This window comes from Miscanthus floridulus, chromosome 3, assembly GCF_019320115.1.
Source record: "Miscanthus floridulus cultivar M001 chromosome 3, ASM1932011v1, whole genome shotgun sequence".
Lineage (NCBI taxonomy): Eukaryota > Viridiplantae > Streptophyta > Magnoliopsida > Poales > Poaceae > Miscanthus > Miscanthus floridulus.
The window spans coordinates 123,462,409-123,477,550 of record NC_089582.1 but is presented as its reverse complement, the minus strand read 5'-3'; the positions used below and the strand labels follow the sequence as shown (position 1 = coordinate 123,477,550).

Below are 15,142 nucleotides of genomic sequence, written 5' to 3'. Positions count from 1 at the left end.
CAGGAACACCGATTTCCCAAGGGATCGGGTCTCGAGCTCCTAAGGAGGCAAAACAAAAAACACACGTCAAACACTGCGAGCGGGCTCGGAGAGAAAACAACGCGGCACGAGAGGGGAAAGTACTTACCCGCGTGACACCGGGCAAGTCCTGACCCATAATAGTCATCGCTGTCTGCAGCGACCGCACTGCCAATTGGCGGTACTGCTCGAGGGTGTCCCAATGCCCCCCTCTGCAGTATCTTCAAGAGCGAACACGGGCTCCCCCTCGGGGTCAGCCCGGTCCCGCCAGAAAACACGCGGGAAGTTCCACCCGCGAGGCTCGGGCCGTAGCCGGACAAGAGCCGAACTCCCCTCGGCGGGATCTGGGACTGGTTGCTCCGCGGTACTGGCCGCCTCGACGTCCGCCGCCTCCTTCCCTCGGGAGGAATCATCAGACGAGATTGTCTGAACCAGGGGCGGCGCCAAAATTTGCCCCGTCTCCACCTCCATCGCCTCGGTCTCAACGGACCCGAGGGCTCTGGCCTCCGCCATCTCTACCTTGATGGCCTCGGCGTCCACCGCCCTGACGTCGGAGGTCTTGGGGGCTCCGGCCTCGCCCTCAGTGGCCTCGGCAATGGCAGACGCCCCAGCCTCCTTCGCGGCCGCCTCGGCCCCCTGTTCCTGGGCAGCCTCCTCCTCCACTCGCTCCGCGGCCGCCTCGGCCCCCTGTTCCTGGGCAGCCGCCTCCTCCGAAACGGCCTCACCCGACGCCGCGCCGCGTCGCACGCCTGCCTGCGCCTCCGTTGCCTGATGGGCGGAAGAGCTAACGTTCACCTTGAGCGCCTTACGAGGCGCCAAGGGAGGGTCTCCCACCAGAAGCGTCTGGCTGCAAGAAAAGACACTCCCAAGGTCAGCATGCAACCAAGGGGCAAACAAGAAGCGGACTCCGCCAGGAAAGACGCTTACCGCGAACGGGGATGCAACCGCTTCGACACCGTCCGCCTCCTCTGCAACGGCGGCGGTGGTGGCAGCAGCGCGGCCTCGGTGTCCACCAGCGCCAGCTGGTCCCCGTCGGACCCCGGCACCTCCTCGACCCTTCGCGGAGATAATGGGGTCGCCCCCACCGTCACCCGCTCAACCTCCACCGTCGAACCCATCGGGCCGACGGCACGCTCCTCCGACACCCGCGCCTCGGGTGTGCCGGCCTCGGCGCCGGGACGGGCCACCACTGGCCCCGGGACACCTCCTCCTCCTCCTAGGGGCGTCAGGCTCCTTGCCGGCGCCCCGGGAACCATCTCCCTGATGTCGGGGAGGTGTTCCAGGCAGGCCGTCCCCACCTCGCGCCCGCCGCTGTCGCTCGAAGAATCCGACACCGACGACGAGGGAGACGGCTCCAAAGGGAGACCGTCGAGCCTCTGGCGCCGGCGACGGGCGTCCAGCATTTCGCGCGCGAGGATCTTCTTCGTGCGCTTCGCCTCCTGGGCATCTTTCTTCTTCTTCTCCTCCTCGGCACGCGCCCTGTTCACGGATCGCCGCCGGGCGTCCTCAGGAACGGGCGGTGGGGAGCCTCGCACGTCTCTTATCCCCTGTGAGAACGACGAAGTAAGACAACAGACCAAAAAGGCGAAAAACAAGAAGGACGCGAAAGCCTCGACAACATCCAACTTACCAGCGAGACATACCCCCGCGACGGGCGCATCGGGAACGGCGTCAAGTCATCGAGCCTCGGCTTCCCGTCTACCGCCTCCCTCACCCGACGCAGGGTCTCGTCGTCGGTAAGGGCGAAGGCGGACATCTTGATACCGGCGACCGGGTCGCTCGGCGTCATCTCGAACAGCCGCCGCCGCCGGGCCATTAGCGGCAACACCCTCCGGCGGTGAAAGGCCGCCACGACCACGGCCGCCGAAAGGCCGCAGTCACGCAGCTTCCCCAAGGCCCTCAAGAGCGGTTCCAGCCTAGGCTGGTCGACCTTGATGACGCCGTACCCCCATTTCTCCGGTTGACTCTCTACAACCCGCCCGGTATAAGGGGGAAGTCCTCCGCCGTCGTTGCGGAGGTAGAACCAGCCGTCATACCAACGACGATTGGACGTTGACAGCTGGGCCGGGATGTAGAGGGACTGCCGGTCTTGGCGCACGTGGAGGGTGCAGCCGCCGGCCCTCTGCGCCTTCCGAGCCCCCCTCGTTCCCCCCGGCTTGGAGGTGAACGTCGCTCGGAACAAATGGAGCCACAACTCCCAGTGGGGAGCGATCCCCAGATACCCCTCGCAGACGGCGACGAAGATGGCCGCCTGCGCGATGGAGTTGGGGCTGAAATTGTGCAGCTCCACGCCATAGTAGTGCGGGAGTGCCCGCATGAAGCTATCCGCCGGCGACCCGAAGCCTCGCTCGTGGAAGACGACGAAGCTCACCACGTAACCGTCGCGCGGCCTCGGCTCCGACTCGTCCCCCGGAGCAATCCACTCCGGCTCGTCGGGGTCGGTGATCGGGCGAAGAAGACCGGCCTCCACGAGCGACTGCAGCTTCTCCTCGGTGACGTCGGACCGCTCCCAGGGATCCGCCGGGAGGATGACGGGACCACCAGCCATTGCGCGGCGGAGGACACTGCTACGGCGGTAATCTCTCTCCCTCTCTCTTTCGATCTCTCGCCCTCGCACTTCTCTTCCCCGGCGCTCTATGCTCTCAGCGACGGCACGGAGGCAGCAAAAGCGAACGCGGAAAAGGTAAGGAGGGAGAGGGCGAGGCTGTTTGCGTATTTATGCAGGGACGAATCGAAACCGCCGGGCGACGAAATCGGGGAAGTTTCCCCCAGAAAATCCGGCGCGGTTATCCAGATCCGGTCTTACCGCCCACTCCCTCCTCATTAATTGCGCGTGCAGCTACGTCCCGTCGACTGACGCCACGTCGCGCCCAGCCGCAGCAGCAGCAGGCGCCGTTTCACCTCCCCGAAAAAGCTGCCTCAAAAGGCGCGCCTGCCGTTGCTAACCGCAGGGAGAGAGGTAACCCCCACCCGATTCCTTTCAGGCAAAGGAACCGGGCACCGAGCCCGTTACGGTCCAGGGGTTCGAAGGCTGGGCCCTCAGGGGTTTCGACAGCCGCCCCAGGACAACAGAGTCAGGGGCGACTACGGGCGAGCCTATGCGAGGCCGAGGCCCAAGCAAGCGAGACGCTTGGGATGCCCTGTGTCGTGTCCGAGACCGGCAGGGAAGTCTCCGAATGGGATCCCACCGTAGGGAGGCACCGAGCCACCAAGGCCCAGCGAACGGCCTCGGCACCCACTAGAGAAACCCTCCGGTACTCTTGGAGCGCGTCTCCGGACCGCTAGCCGACCCCCAGCGAACGGGGTACGGGCCTCCACTCGGACTTACCCGATAACAGCTCACCGGAAATGCCGTCGCTCGCGCCCACCGAGGGTAGCGTGGCATCTTCCACCCCTCCTTCCGAGCGAAAAGGAAGCGCGAGGGTCGAACAAAAAGTCAGGAGAATCCCTGACGGCCCTCTCGTTCCGCGCAGAGGCTAAGGGACTCTTCCTGCGAAACGTTGCCGAGTCCCAGCGACTTGGGCTCGCACACGAGGGGACTCGGCAATACAAACCCTCCTTCCGAGCGAAAAGGAAGCGCGAGGGTCGAACAAAAAGTCAGGAGAATCCCTGACGGCCCTCTTGCCCCGTGCAGAGGCTAAGGGACTCTTCCTGCGACACATTGCCGAATCCCAGCGACTTGGGCTCGCACACGAGGGGGCTCGGCAATACAAACCCTCCTTCCGAGCGAAAAGGAAGCGCGAGGGTCGTTCAAAAAGCCGGAAGAACTCCTGACGGCCCTCTTGCTCCGTGCAGAGGCTAGGGAGCTCCTTCTGCAAAAAGACGCCGAGACCCCGCGACCTAGGCTCGCACCCGAGGGGGGCTCGGCAGTCAGACCCTCACACGCGAGGGGCGAACCAAAAGCCAGGGGACCTCTGACCGCTCTCTCGCTCCGCGCGAGAGACTCGGGGGCCCTCCTGCAACTTTGCCGAGACCCAGCAGCTCAGGCTCGCACACGAGTGGGCTCGGCAAACAGCCCCCCCCCGTCCGAGCGAAAAGGACGGGCGGGGGACGGGCAAAAAAGACGGGAGGACCCCTGACCGCCCTCTCGCTCCGTGCGGAGGCTCGGGGGCTCTTCCTGCACCCGAGATAAAGACAAGCGACCCAAGCCCTTTACGGTCCAGGGGTTCGAAGGCTGGGCCCCCAGGGGTTTCGACAGCCGCCCCAGGGCAAAAGAGTCAGGGACGACTACGGGCAAGCCTGTATGAGCGCGCCCTGTATCGTGTCCGAGACCGGCAGGGAGGTCTCCGAATGGGATCCCACCGTAGGGAGGCACCGAGCCACCGAGGCCCAGCGAACGGCCTCGGCACCCACTAGAGAAACCCTCCGGTACTCTTGGAGTGCGTCTCCGGATCGCTAGCCGACCCCCAGCGAACGGGGTACGGGCCTCCACTCGGACTTACCCGATAACAGCTCACCGGAAGTGCCATCGCTCGCGCCCACCGAGGGTAGCGTGGCACATTCCACCCCTCCTTCCGAGCGAAAAGAAAGCGCGAGGATCGAATAAAAAGTCAGGAGAATCCCTGACGGCCCTCTTGCTCCGCACAGAGGCTAAGGGACTCTTCCTGCGACACTTTGCCGAGACCCAGCGGCTCAGACTCGCACACGAGGGGTCTCGGCAAAACAAACCCTCCTTCCGAGCGAAAAGGAAGCACGAGGGTCGTTCAAAAAGCCGGAAGAACTCCTGACGGTCCTCTCGCTCCGTACGGAGGCTAGGGAGCTCCTTCTGCAAAAGACGCCAAGACCCCGCGACCTATGTTCGCACCCGAGGGGGCCTCGGCCGACAGACCCTCACGCGCGAGGGGCGAACCAAAAGCCAGGGGGACCTCTGACCGCTCTCTCCCTCCGCACGAGAGACTCGGGGGCTCCTCCTGCGAACTTTGCCGAGACCCAGCGACTTGGGCTCGCACACGAGGGGGCTCGGCAATACAAACCCTCCTTCCGAACGAAAAGGAAGCGCGAGGGTCGTACAAAAAGCCGGGTGAACCCCTGACGGCCCTCTCGCTCCAGGCGGAGGCTAAGGGGCTCTTCCCGCAGCATCGTCGAGGCCCTGCGATCCGAACTCGCACCCACGGGCCCGGCAAACACAATGTAACTCCCCACTCGAAAGAGAAAAAAGCCCCTGGAGAAGTGAAATCACTCCTCCAGGGCCTCGGGGGCTACACCCGGCGGGTGCGCTCGCGTGCACCCACCGAAACCTCGAAAACAAAACACCATCCCGACAGGAACTATCAAGAGCCAATTCTCGTCAGAACCTCAGGGGGAGTGCCTCCACTCCCCCTAAGGCTCGGGGGCTACTGTCGGATACCGTGAGAAGGGGTACCCTAAGCAAGATCCAAAAAACGACTGCTTAGACTTCGTAAAGATCGAAACCAGCCAAACGCTGCTAGCCTCGGCCGATCCTCTGACTCGCCCGAGGCCCCATCGCCGCGGGCCTCGGCCGATTCTCCGACTCGCCCGAGGCCCCATCGCCGCGGGCCTCGGCCGATTCTCCGCCTCGCCCGAGGCCCCTCACCGCGGGCCTCGGCCGATTCCCCGCCAAAGGCCTCGGCCGGGCCACCGACCCTCTGTCTCGCGCAAGGCGGGCTCGGCAGCACTCCGCTACCTCCTCCTTCTCCCGTCCCTCCGGCAAAACGTCGTGTCACGTCAACTCAGCCAACTGCTGCCCCTGACAACAGCCGCACGCCCGGCACAGTACAGCAGAATGGCCGATGGGACAGGAGGCAGGACTGGGCAGGGGTTACCCGCCACTGTACTAACCACCGTGACGCCCATGCCTCACTATGCTGCCAACTCCTGCACCGAGGACAATGCAGCGTGGGGAGCCACATCTGGGCTACTGTAGCCTCGGAATCAGTACCCAAGGCCAATAACTCCCCCCAAGGCCTCGACAGTTTGCTTCACGGGCTCGGCAGCCTGAGGGTCCATGACCACCGAGCCCCCCACGATGGCTCGGCCTCGGCATCTGCAGAGCCGCTGCCCCCTACGACGTCATTACACGGCAACCCGCACGTCGCCCGCCATGTCCTGCGTCAAGCCGTACTGGAGCCCCACGACGCACAAGACCGAGTACGACCAGCATGTCACTTCCGCACGTCCCATCGAGGCACTCAACCACTCCGACAAATCACACGACGGCGCAGTGCAACGACGTGGCAGACCAGACGTCCGTCACGTCGGCACCCTGCCATCCACGACGGGACTGTGCAAGGGTTACCGACTACTGTGCTGCCTAAACTCCTGCACCAAGGACGGACACGACGTGGGGAGTCAGAACCGGGTTCCTGTGACCTCGGGACCAGCGAACCGACCGCTCCGCCCCGCTCGAGACCCCCGATGAGCCTCGGACGAACTAACCGAGTTCCGCCTCGCCCGAGACTCCCGGTAGGGCCTCGGGCGAACTGGCCATGCTCCGCCTCGCCCGAGGCTGGGCTCGTCCCACAATCTCGTCACCTCCGCCTCAAAAGTCACTCTGGCAGGCTATCGCATCCAATTAATGCACCCAGCTGCCCTCACTACGTAAGCCACGATCGGCAGTATGCCGCGACAGGACAACGGTCAAAATCGCCTTTTTACCATCCCTTACTGACGATACAGGGCGCCGTATCCTGTAGACGCATGTTCGGCATTGTTCCGCCTAAATCGACTATCGACGATGGCCGCCCAGACCTCACATTGCCACCCGCTAAAGGCCTCGGCACAGCAGGCCTCAGCACAGCGGGTCTCGGCCTCAGCGCGATAGGTCTCGACACAGCCTACTACAGCAGCCACCAGGCCTCGGCACTTCACCAAGTCAACAAAAGTACAAGAGCGCAGCATGTCGTCAGCCTTGAAGACCATACCGACTAGACATCGACGGGAACTCCCACGACGCCATACTGCTTCTGGGAGCGGAATACGTCAGCAAATAGTAGCCTTCTCATGTACCTCTCGCTTCCTCCTTGTAACTATAAAAGGAGGTAGCCAGGGCCATTTCTGGGGGGGGCGGAAAGACAAACACACCGATAGAACCACGCACTTCCACGCTGCTTGGGAGCAACGTCCCAAGCAGTTCGCACCACCCTCGCCGAGACCTGGGGCTAGCTCCCTCTCTCACTCAGCTTGTAACCCCCTACTACGAGCACTCCGGTGCAAGGAATACAAGATCAATCTCTCAGACTGGACGTAGGGCCTCGATTGCCCGAACCAGTATAAACCTTGTGTCTCTTTGCATCACCATCCGGGATTAGGGACACGCAGTACAAATTCACTCGTTGGTTGAGGGCCCCCCGGTTCCAAAACACCGACAGCTATGCACCACAGTTACACTATGAATAACTACAAATCTGCAACCTATCAAACAATACTTTTAGTTAATGGGTCAAGCAACACCTGCTAGTTTCAACAGTTGGACTAAAATTCTCAGAGAATTTATATTCAGTTATTCGAGGCATAACATTGAACTTAAAAAGTGCTTTTATGCTCTCCCAAAGAAAACATGAAGTCTAGTAGTGTTAATTAATTGGCAATCAATGGGCTTATTTGAGTCTTTCATGAACCTGTTAACAAAGTTTGGTTGTAATGATAAACTAGTTACTGGTGGCATGAATATGTGGCAGTTTTTAATGCTAGTGTGGAAAGTGTGAAACTATCGCTACCATGGTAGCATATGGCAACTATGCTTATGATATCGTAAATATTGTATTTGCTACTATGCATCTTTCCTGGGAAAACACTTCGAGTTGGAGCTAATAAGTTGATAATTCTTCAGGATGAGCTATTAATTTTTTGGCTATTTGGTATAGTATCTAATATTTATCCTATTGCACAGCAAGAGTAATCATTTCAAAGGAATGCCATTTCGGCATATCATAAAAAATTTTGTAATTCAAGGTGGTGATTTTGATTTTGATGGAGCTGCCCAAGAATGGATAACGAAAGCTAAAGCTAGTGGGAAAAATGATCTCAGGTTTGATTCCTGAGCAGTGCATATATTAAATTATCTTGAATCTTAGTTTTGTAGACCAGATCTTTTATAATAGCAATGTCCTTAACGTTAACTATATTTCTACGATTTTGCAGTCCAAAACATGAGGCATTTATGATTGGGACTGCAAAGAATCCTAATAACAAAGGATTTGATTTGTTTATCACGACCGCTCCAATTCCTGACTTGAATGACAAGCTTGTTGTATTTGGGCGAGTTATCAAGGGAGAGGACATCGTTCAGGTGCTTTCTGAATCTCTTTCTGGGAGCTTTCTTCCGTAATGTTTGCTTGAATCATTAAGCTATGACTTATGTTTTCCTTTTATCTCTTTGTGCTGAATGGCTTCTTTGCTTATTGTATACCACATGTACTGCATTTTGGCTGATTTACATGAAACTGTTCTTGAGCTCTGAAAGCAGATGTTCAAATCTCTCTCTCTCTCTCTCTCTGGAATTGAGATAACTCTGCTTATATTGGAAGCAACAAAAGTATGCTGGGATACCAGCTTAACAGGAACTGAGTACAAGAAACACTAGGCAGCAAAGATACGAAACTAGGCGAAACAAGAAGCTGCCCTAGAACAGTTGTCAAGGGCCTCAAACCCTCGGATAGCTGGCCCTCGGCTACGCAACTCGTAGCCTCGGTCCGTCGTCTTCTCCGGCGAGGTTTCCTCCCCTGCCTCAGGCTTAGTTGAGAGATGGAGATAGAAGATTAGATGGTAATATCTTTCTTATTTTTTTAATTGTCTCCCATACAAATCTATATAGCCTGAGGCTTAACTAACTAGAGCCAACCGGCTCCTAGAATTAAGGACTAAGAATAGCAACTAATCCTATCTTTCCTGCTAACCACCTGTGGCTGGCTCGGCCTGGGCCAGTCTCGCGCGATCTGCGCACACGGCAGCACGCCGCACGTCCCTGGTGCGCCGTCGTCTGCTGTATGACTGTCCCCACATGACATCTCTCCCCCCCTCGAGGTCCAGCTCGTCCTCGAGCTGAAAATCTGGGTACTTGGCACGGAACTCCTCGAGGTCTTCCCAGGTAGCAGAGGTCGCCGGCTCGCCACGCCAATGCACAAGGACCTGGCGAACACCTCTCGCCAAGCGAGCTTGCTCCACCCGAGCAGGCTTTGGCACTATGGCGCCATGGTAGATGTCTGGCAGGGGTGGCGGGGCTGATGGAGGTGTCCCGATGAACTTCTTGAGAGTGCCCACATGGAACACGTCATGAATGCGAGCCTGCGGGGGTAGCTCCAGGCGCACGGCTGCGTCGTTGATGAGCTGGACGACGCGGTATGGCCTGAGGAAGCGAGCCTTCAGCTTGCCGGTTGTAGACTGGGGAAGCGACGATGGGGCGCGATGGCGGAGACGAAGAAGCGCCCAGTCGCCCACCTCATAGGAAACCGGCCGGTGCTGCTTGTCGTAGTGGCGTTTCTGAACAGCCTGCGCCTGCTCCAGACGATAGCGCACGTCGTTGAGGAAAGCCTTGCGCTCCTCCATGTCTCGCGCGACCGCAGCGACCCGTGTCTCACCAGGCTCATACGAGCGGATGGTGGGTGGGTCACGACCATACACCACGCGGAACGGTGTCTCCCGGAGCAAAAACTGGTAGGCTGTGTTGTACACGTACTCAGCCCACGACAGCCAACGCAGCCACTGTCGAGGACGGTCGCCGGTGAAGCAGCGCAGGTACATGACGATGACGCGATTGGCCGCCTCCGTCTGGCCGTCGGACTGGGGGTGGAAGGCCGAAGACATGTGCAGTTTGGTGCCCATGAGCCGCATAAGCTCGTGCCAGAACGTCGAGGTAAACACCGGGTCGCGGTCGGACACCATGGACTGCGGCACGCCATGGAGGCGCACAATGTCGGCGAAGAAGGCCTGCGCCACGGACTCGGCGGTGTAGGGGTGGGCCAAGGCGATGAAGTGGCAGTACTTGCTAAAGCGGTCGACGACGGAGAGGATCACCGATTTCCCGTTGACACGGGGCAGGGCTTCCACGAAGTCGAGGCCGATGTCTGCCCAGACGACGGTGGGGATCGGCAGTGGCATGAGGAGGCCGGCCGGGTGGAGGTGCTCGGACTTGTATCGCTGACAAGTGGCACATGCCCTCACAAAGTCCTGCACAAGACGCCGCATGTTGGGGAAGTGGAAGTCGCGGCGGAGACGGTGCAGAGTGCGCTGGACGCCCTCGTGTCCATCATCGTGGACAGCCGCCACGATCTCCTGCAAGAGTGGCGAGGTCGGCGGTATGTACAGACGGCCGTCGTAGAGAACCATGTCATCAGCCACCGTCCATGGTGCAGCGCGTGTCCCGGCGCGGACCTCGTCGTGGATGGCGACCAGGGCGGGGTCGGTGGCCTGGGCGTGGCGCAGCCGGCCGATGAAGTCGAAGCGGGGGGCCGAGATCGCCTGGAGGACGCCCGTGCTGTTCTCGTCGGTGTCGCGGTGCGAGAGGGCGTCGGCCACCGTGTTCGTCGCTCCCGACTTGTATTCGACGGAGAAGTCGAAGCCGAGTAGCTTCCCCACCCAGTGGTGCTGAGGGATGGTGGCGAGGCGCTGGTCGAGGAGGTACTTGAGGCTGTAGTGGTCCGTCTTGACGATGAAACGGCGCCCCCACAGGTACGGCCTCCAGTGCCGCACAGCGAGTACAAGCCCTATGAGCTCCCGCTCATACGCTGCGAGGGAGCGATGGCGGGGCGCCACCGGCCTGCTGAGGAAGGCGATCGGATGAGCCTCCTGGATAAGCACGGCCCCAAAACCATAGGTGGACGCGTCACACTCCACGACGAAGGGCTTGGAGAAGTCCGGCAAGGTCAGCACCGGGGCTGACGTGACTGCCCCTTTGAGGGCGCTGAAGGCCACCGCCGCCTCAGTCGTCCATGCGAACCCCTCCTTCAGGAGAGCCGTGAGGGGTGTGGCAATGGTGCCGTAATTGTGGACGAACTTGCGGTAGTAGCCCGCCAAGCCGAGAAAGCCGCGCACGGCCCGTGCAGATCGGGGCTGGGGCCAGTCGTGGATGGCTTGGACCTTGGCGGGGTCCATGGCGACGCCAGCCGCGGAAATGATGTGGCCGAGGTAGGCGACGGAGTGGACGCCGAACGAGCACTTGGACCGCTTCACAAAGAGGCGGTGCTGGCGCAGGACGGTGAGGACGACGCGGAGGTGTCGCAGATGGTCCGCCCAAGTAGTGCTGTAGATCAGAATGTCGTCAAAGAAGACAAGCACAAACCGGCGGAGGTAGGCGTGTAGCACGTCGTTCATCAAGGCCTGGAATGTCGCTGGGGCGTTGCACAGCCCGAACGGCATCACCAGGAACTCGTAGAGGCCGTCATGTGTGCGGAACGCCGTCTTGTGGATGTCCTCCTGCCGCATCCGCACCTGATGGTACCTCGACCTCAGGTCCAGCTTGGTGATGAAGTGCGCACCATGAAGCTCGTCTAGGAGCTCGTCGACGACGGGGATGGGGAATGCGTCCTTGATGGTGAGGGCGTTGAGGGCGCGGTAGTCGACGCAGAAGCGCCACGAGCCGTCGGCCTTCTTAACGAGGACCGGCGAGGAGAACGCCGAGTCGCTGTGGCGGACGATGCCCTGCTCGATCATGGCGGCGCATTGCCGCTCCAGTTCGTCCTTGTGGGCCGCCGGGTACCGGTACGGGCGGACAGCGACGGGGGCCGCGTCCGGCTTGAGGACGATGGCGTGGTCGCGTGCGCGCTGCGGGGGCAGCCCCCTGGGCTCGGCGAAGATGTCCCCGAAGGCGGCCAGGAGCTCGTCGAGTATCGACTCACTGGCCGCTGTCGTGGCGCGGAGGCGCGGCGTGGTGGTCGACGGCACACCCGACCAGCAGAAGGCGCGGCCGTGGTACTGGAAGGACATGGAGCGCGCCGCGAAGTCCCAGACGATCGGCCCCAGGGTCGCCATCCATTGGGTGCCCAGCACCATATCGTACCCTGCAAGTGGCATGATAAAGAGATCGACGGTGAAGGAGGTGTTGTGGATGGAGACCGGGGCGCGGCGGATCACGCCAGGGCAGGCGACCTTCTCGCCATTAGCCACAGTCGCCGTCATTCGCGGCCGGGGCTGTACAGGCAGCCCAGTGCGCCGTGCTGCCTCCTCGGCGATGAAGTTGTGGGTGGAGCCGCTGTCGAGGAGGGCGGTGAAAGTCGCAGTGCCCAAAGCCACCTGGACCTGCATCGTGTCGGAGACCGGGACGCCCGCGACGGCGTGGAGGGAGAAGACCGGGGACTCTGTGTCCGGCGTGGCCTCGTCCGCGGTCGCGCTGTCGTCGTCGTCGTCCTCCACAGCGTAGTCCAAGAGGAAGAGGCGTTTACACACCTTGTTGTGGCCGCGGCTATACCTCTTGTCACAGTTGAAGCACAGGCCGAGGCGTCGGCGCTCGTCCTGCTCTGCCTGGTTGAGCCGCTTCACCGGCCGGCCCTCTACGGTGACGTTGGGCGTAGCCGGCTTGGAACTCTGCGGGTAGGTCAGCGCGGGACGCGGCAGCGGCGCCGGCAGGAGGCCACGCGGTGTTGCCTTGGGCGGAGCCGCTGCTGTCGCAGTGTTCTGCTCCCGCAGTTCCATCTGGCGGGCCAGGCTCATGGCGGCCGTGAGGGACTGCGGGTTCTGGACCTGCACGTCGAGGCTGAGCGGAGGAAGGATGCTGCCCGTGAACAGCTGCACCCGTTGCGCCTCGTCGAGGGGCCCGACGCGGGGAAGGAGCGCCTAGAAGCGGTCCTGGTACTCCGCGACGGTGGAGGTCCGGCGGCAATCGGCGAGCTCGAAGAGGGGGGCGGCGCGGAGGGGCGGCCCGTAGCGCAGATTGATCAACTCCTTGAAGCGGCGCCATGACGGGGTACCCTCGTCTGTCTGGACTTGGATGTACCACAGCTGGGCACCCTCCTCGAGGTTGTAGGACGCCATCCACACCTTCTCCTCCTCCATGATCCGCTGCTGGTGGAAGTACGACTCGCACCGGTTGATGAAGATGAGCGGGTCCGACTTGCCGTCGTACCGCGGGAAGTCCATCTTCTGGAACTTCGGTGGCCGATCCTGGTGGTGCTCGCCGGAGAACGGCTTGCCGCCCGACGAGGAGGACCGTTCGGCGATGAGGGCGGCGATGGCCTTGGTGTTGGCATCCAGCACCTTGGCGTTGGTCTCAGCGGTGGTGTGCAGGGCCGCAACGGCCTTGGCGAGGGCTTCGACGGTGGTCTTGAGGTCGCCGTTGTCGCCCATGGGTGCGGCACAGGAGGCTGCGGAGGAGGAGGCCGGGGAGGCTGACGTGGTGGCTGGTGGTGGAGGAGAGGGCGCGGTGGTTGGTGGGGAGGTGGGGCGGGACGACGAGGATCGCCGGAATCGTGATACCAGGTTGTCAAGGGCCTCAAACCCTCGGATAGCTGGCCCTCGGCTACGCAACTCGTAGCCTCGGTCCGTCGTCTTCTCCGGCGAGGTTTCCCCCCCTGCCGCAGGCTTAGTTGAGAGATGGAGATAGAAGATTAGATGGTAATATCTTTCTTATTTCTTTAATTGTCTCCCATACAAATCTATATAGCCTGAGGCTTAACTAACTAGAGCCAACCGGCTCCTAGAATTAAGGACTAAGAATAGCAACTAATCCTATCTTTCCTGCTAACCACCTGTGGCTGGCTCGGCCTGGGCCAGTCTCGCGTGATCCGCGCGCACGGCAGCACGCCGCACGTCCCTGGTGCGCCGTCGTCTGCTGTACGACTGTCCCCACATGACAACAGTACTGTTAAACTCTCCCACATCCAGATCCTGCAGTTGTTTTCCTTCTTCAGGGGTCTCCACTTCTGCAAGAAAGCGACACCAGTGAGGACTATGCCCATAGGCTTATCGGGGAAAGTGTGTTCAATCAGCATCTTGTTCCTATTATTCCACAGTGCCCAAGCGGAACCTGCAAAAACAAACATTGCCAAGTGCTGAGAGATACCGTTCCTATTTTGGAGCCAACTCTCCTAAATTCAGCTCTTGAGATTGGGAAACCATTCCAGCCAAACACATTTCTTAGACAGCACCACAGTACCCTTGCTATGGAGCAACAAAAAATATGTTGTCTACCATTGCCCTTGCCCGAATATTAGTCACTCCTACTCATCCCTCCCCCCCCCCCCCCCCCCCCCCCCCCCCCCCCCCCCCCAATGCCCTGCCAGAGCTGCGAGGAGCGTTTTGGTTTGGTGACAAAGAAAGAACCCTGTTTCATGTACTTATGTTTCAGAATTTGAGCCGAAATAGGAATCTTGATTTATAGACTAGCAGGTGTTCAAAATGGCAAGTTATATATGAATATAACATGCTGCATTTATTTAATGAAAAAGCCTGGCCAAATTGAATTCGTCATTTATGTTAGGACTGTTGGCATATGCACATGGCCCAGGCTGTTTATGTATTTTCATTTGGGTGATATCACTATAATAGTTGCTTATTAGATTTTGTTTTTGTCTGCTTGTTTATACAAACAGGAGATTGAAGAAGTTGACACTGATGAGCATTATCAGCCAAGGGCCGCCATAGGCATCATCAATATCATGCTAAAACAGGAGCCTTGAGCTGCGTATCCCCCTTGTCATGTACATGAAGACCTTAACCACATGCCTGATGACTTTCTGTAGTTCGAAAAGGTCCATACATCTCATTGAGTTGCCTTTGTATTGATGACGTGTATGCGGATGCGATCCTTCCTCTGGAGTCTGGACGACGCCTTATGCCTTGCGTGGAAGGCATTTGTGACGCTTGTTCCAGTTGTTGTTGCAGCGTTTGTGTATAATATCCACAGGTTTTTGGCTGTCAGCTTGTGCGGGCATAAATATTGTGCTGCTACAACCCATATCGTGGTTGTGGTAACAGTGAGCAGTCTATTCTCTGCTAATGTTATCAGTAACCGATTTGGGCCTTGTGAATGCTTCCGTTCTGTGCTGGGTCTGTTATGTAATCAGGGTGAGGAGCAAATTATGAGCTCTGTTCCTGATAGCGTTCAGGTACTTGTTGCTAACGATTTGTTAGCTGTTGACTAATGAAATTTACCCAGTTTCAAAAAAAAAAAAAAACAGCCAGAAGTATATGTCTATATCGCACGAAATGGCAGCAGATGTGACTTATTTAGCAT

General features: G+C 59.6%; 1 protein-coding gene across 2 annotated transcripts in view; it reads left to right on the top strand.

The window, feature by feature from the left end:
- Positions 1 to 14,930, top strand: part of LOC136542305 (peptidyl-prolyl cis-trans isomerase CYP21-4-like) — a 28,313-nt gene extending 13,383 nt beyond the window's left edge. For both annotated transcript variants that reach the window (XM_066534677.1, XM_066534678.1), the window contains exons 6-8: positions 7,868 to 8,005; positions 8,119 to 8,266; positions 14,499 to 14,930. In XM_066534677.1, the coding sequence (XP_066390774.1) occupies positions 7,868 to 8,005; positions 8,119 to 8,266; positions 14,499 to 14,585 (373 nt within the window). In that variant the 3' untranslated portion in view covers positions 14,586 to 14,930. The remainder of the gene's footprint in view (positions 1 to 7,867; positions 8,006 to 8,118; positions 8,267 to 14,498) is intronic.
- Positions 14,931 to 15,142: the final 212 nt, after the last annotated feature.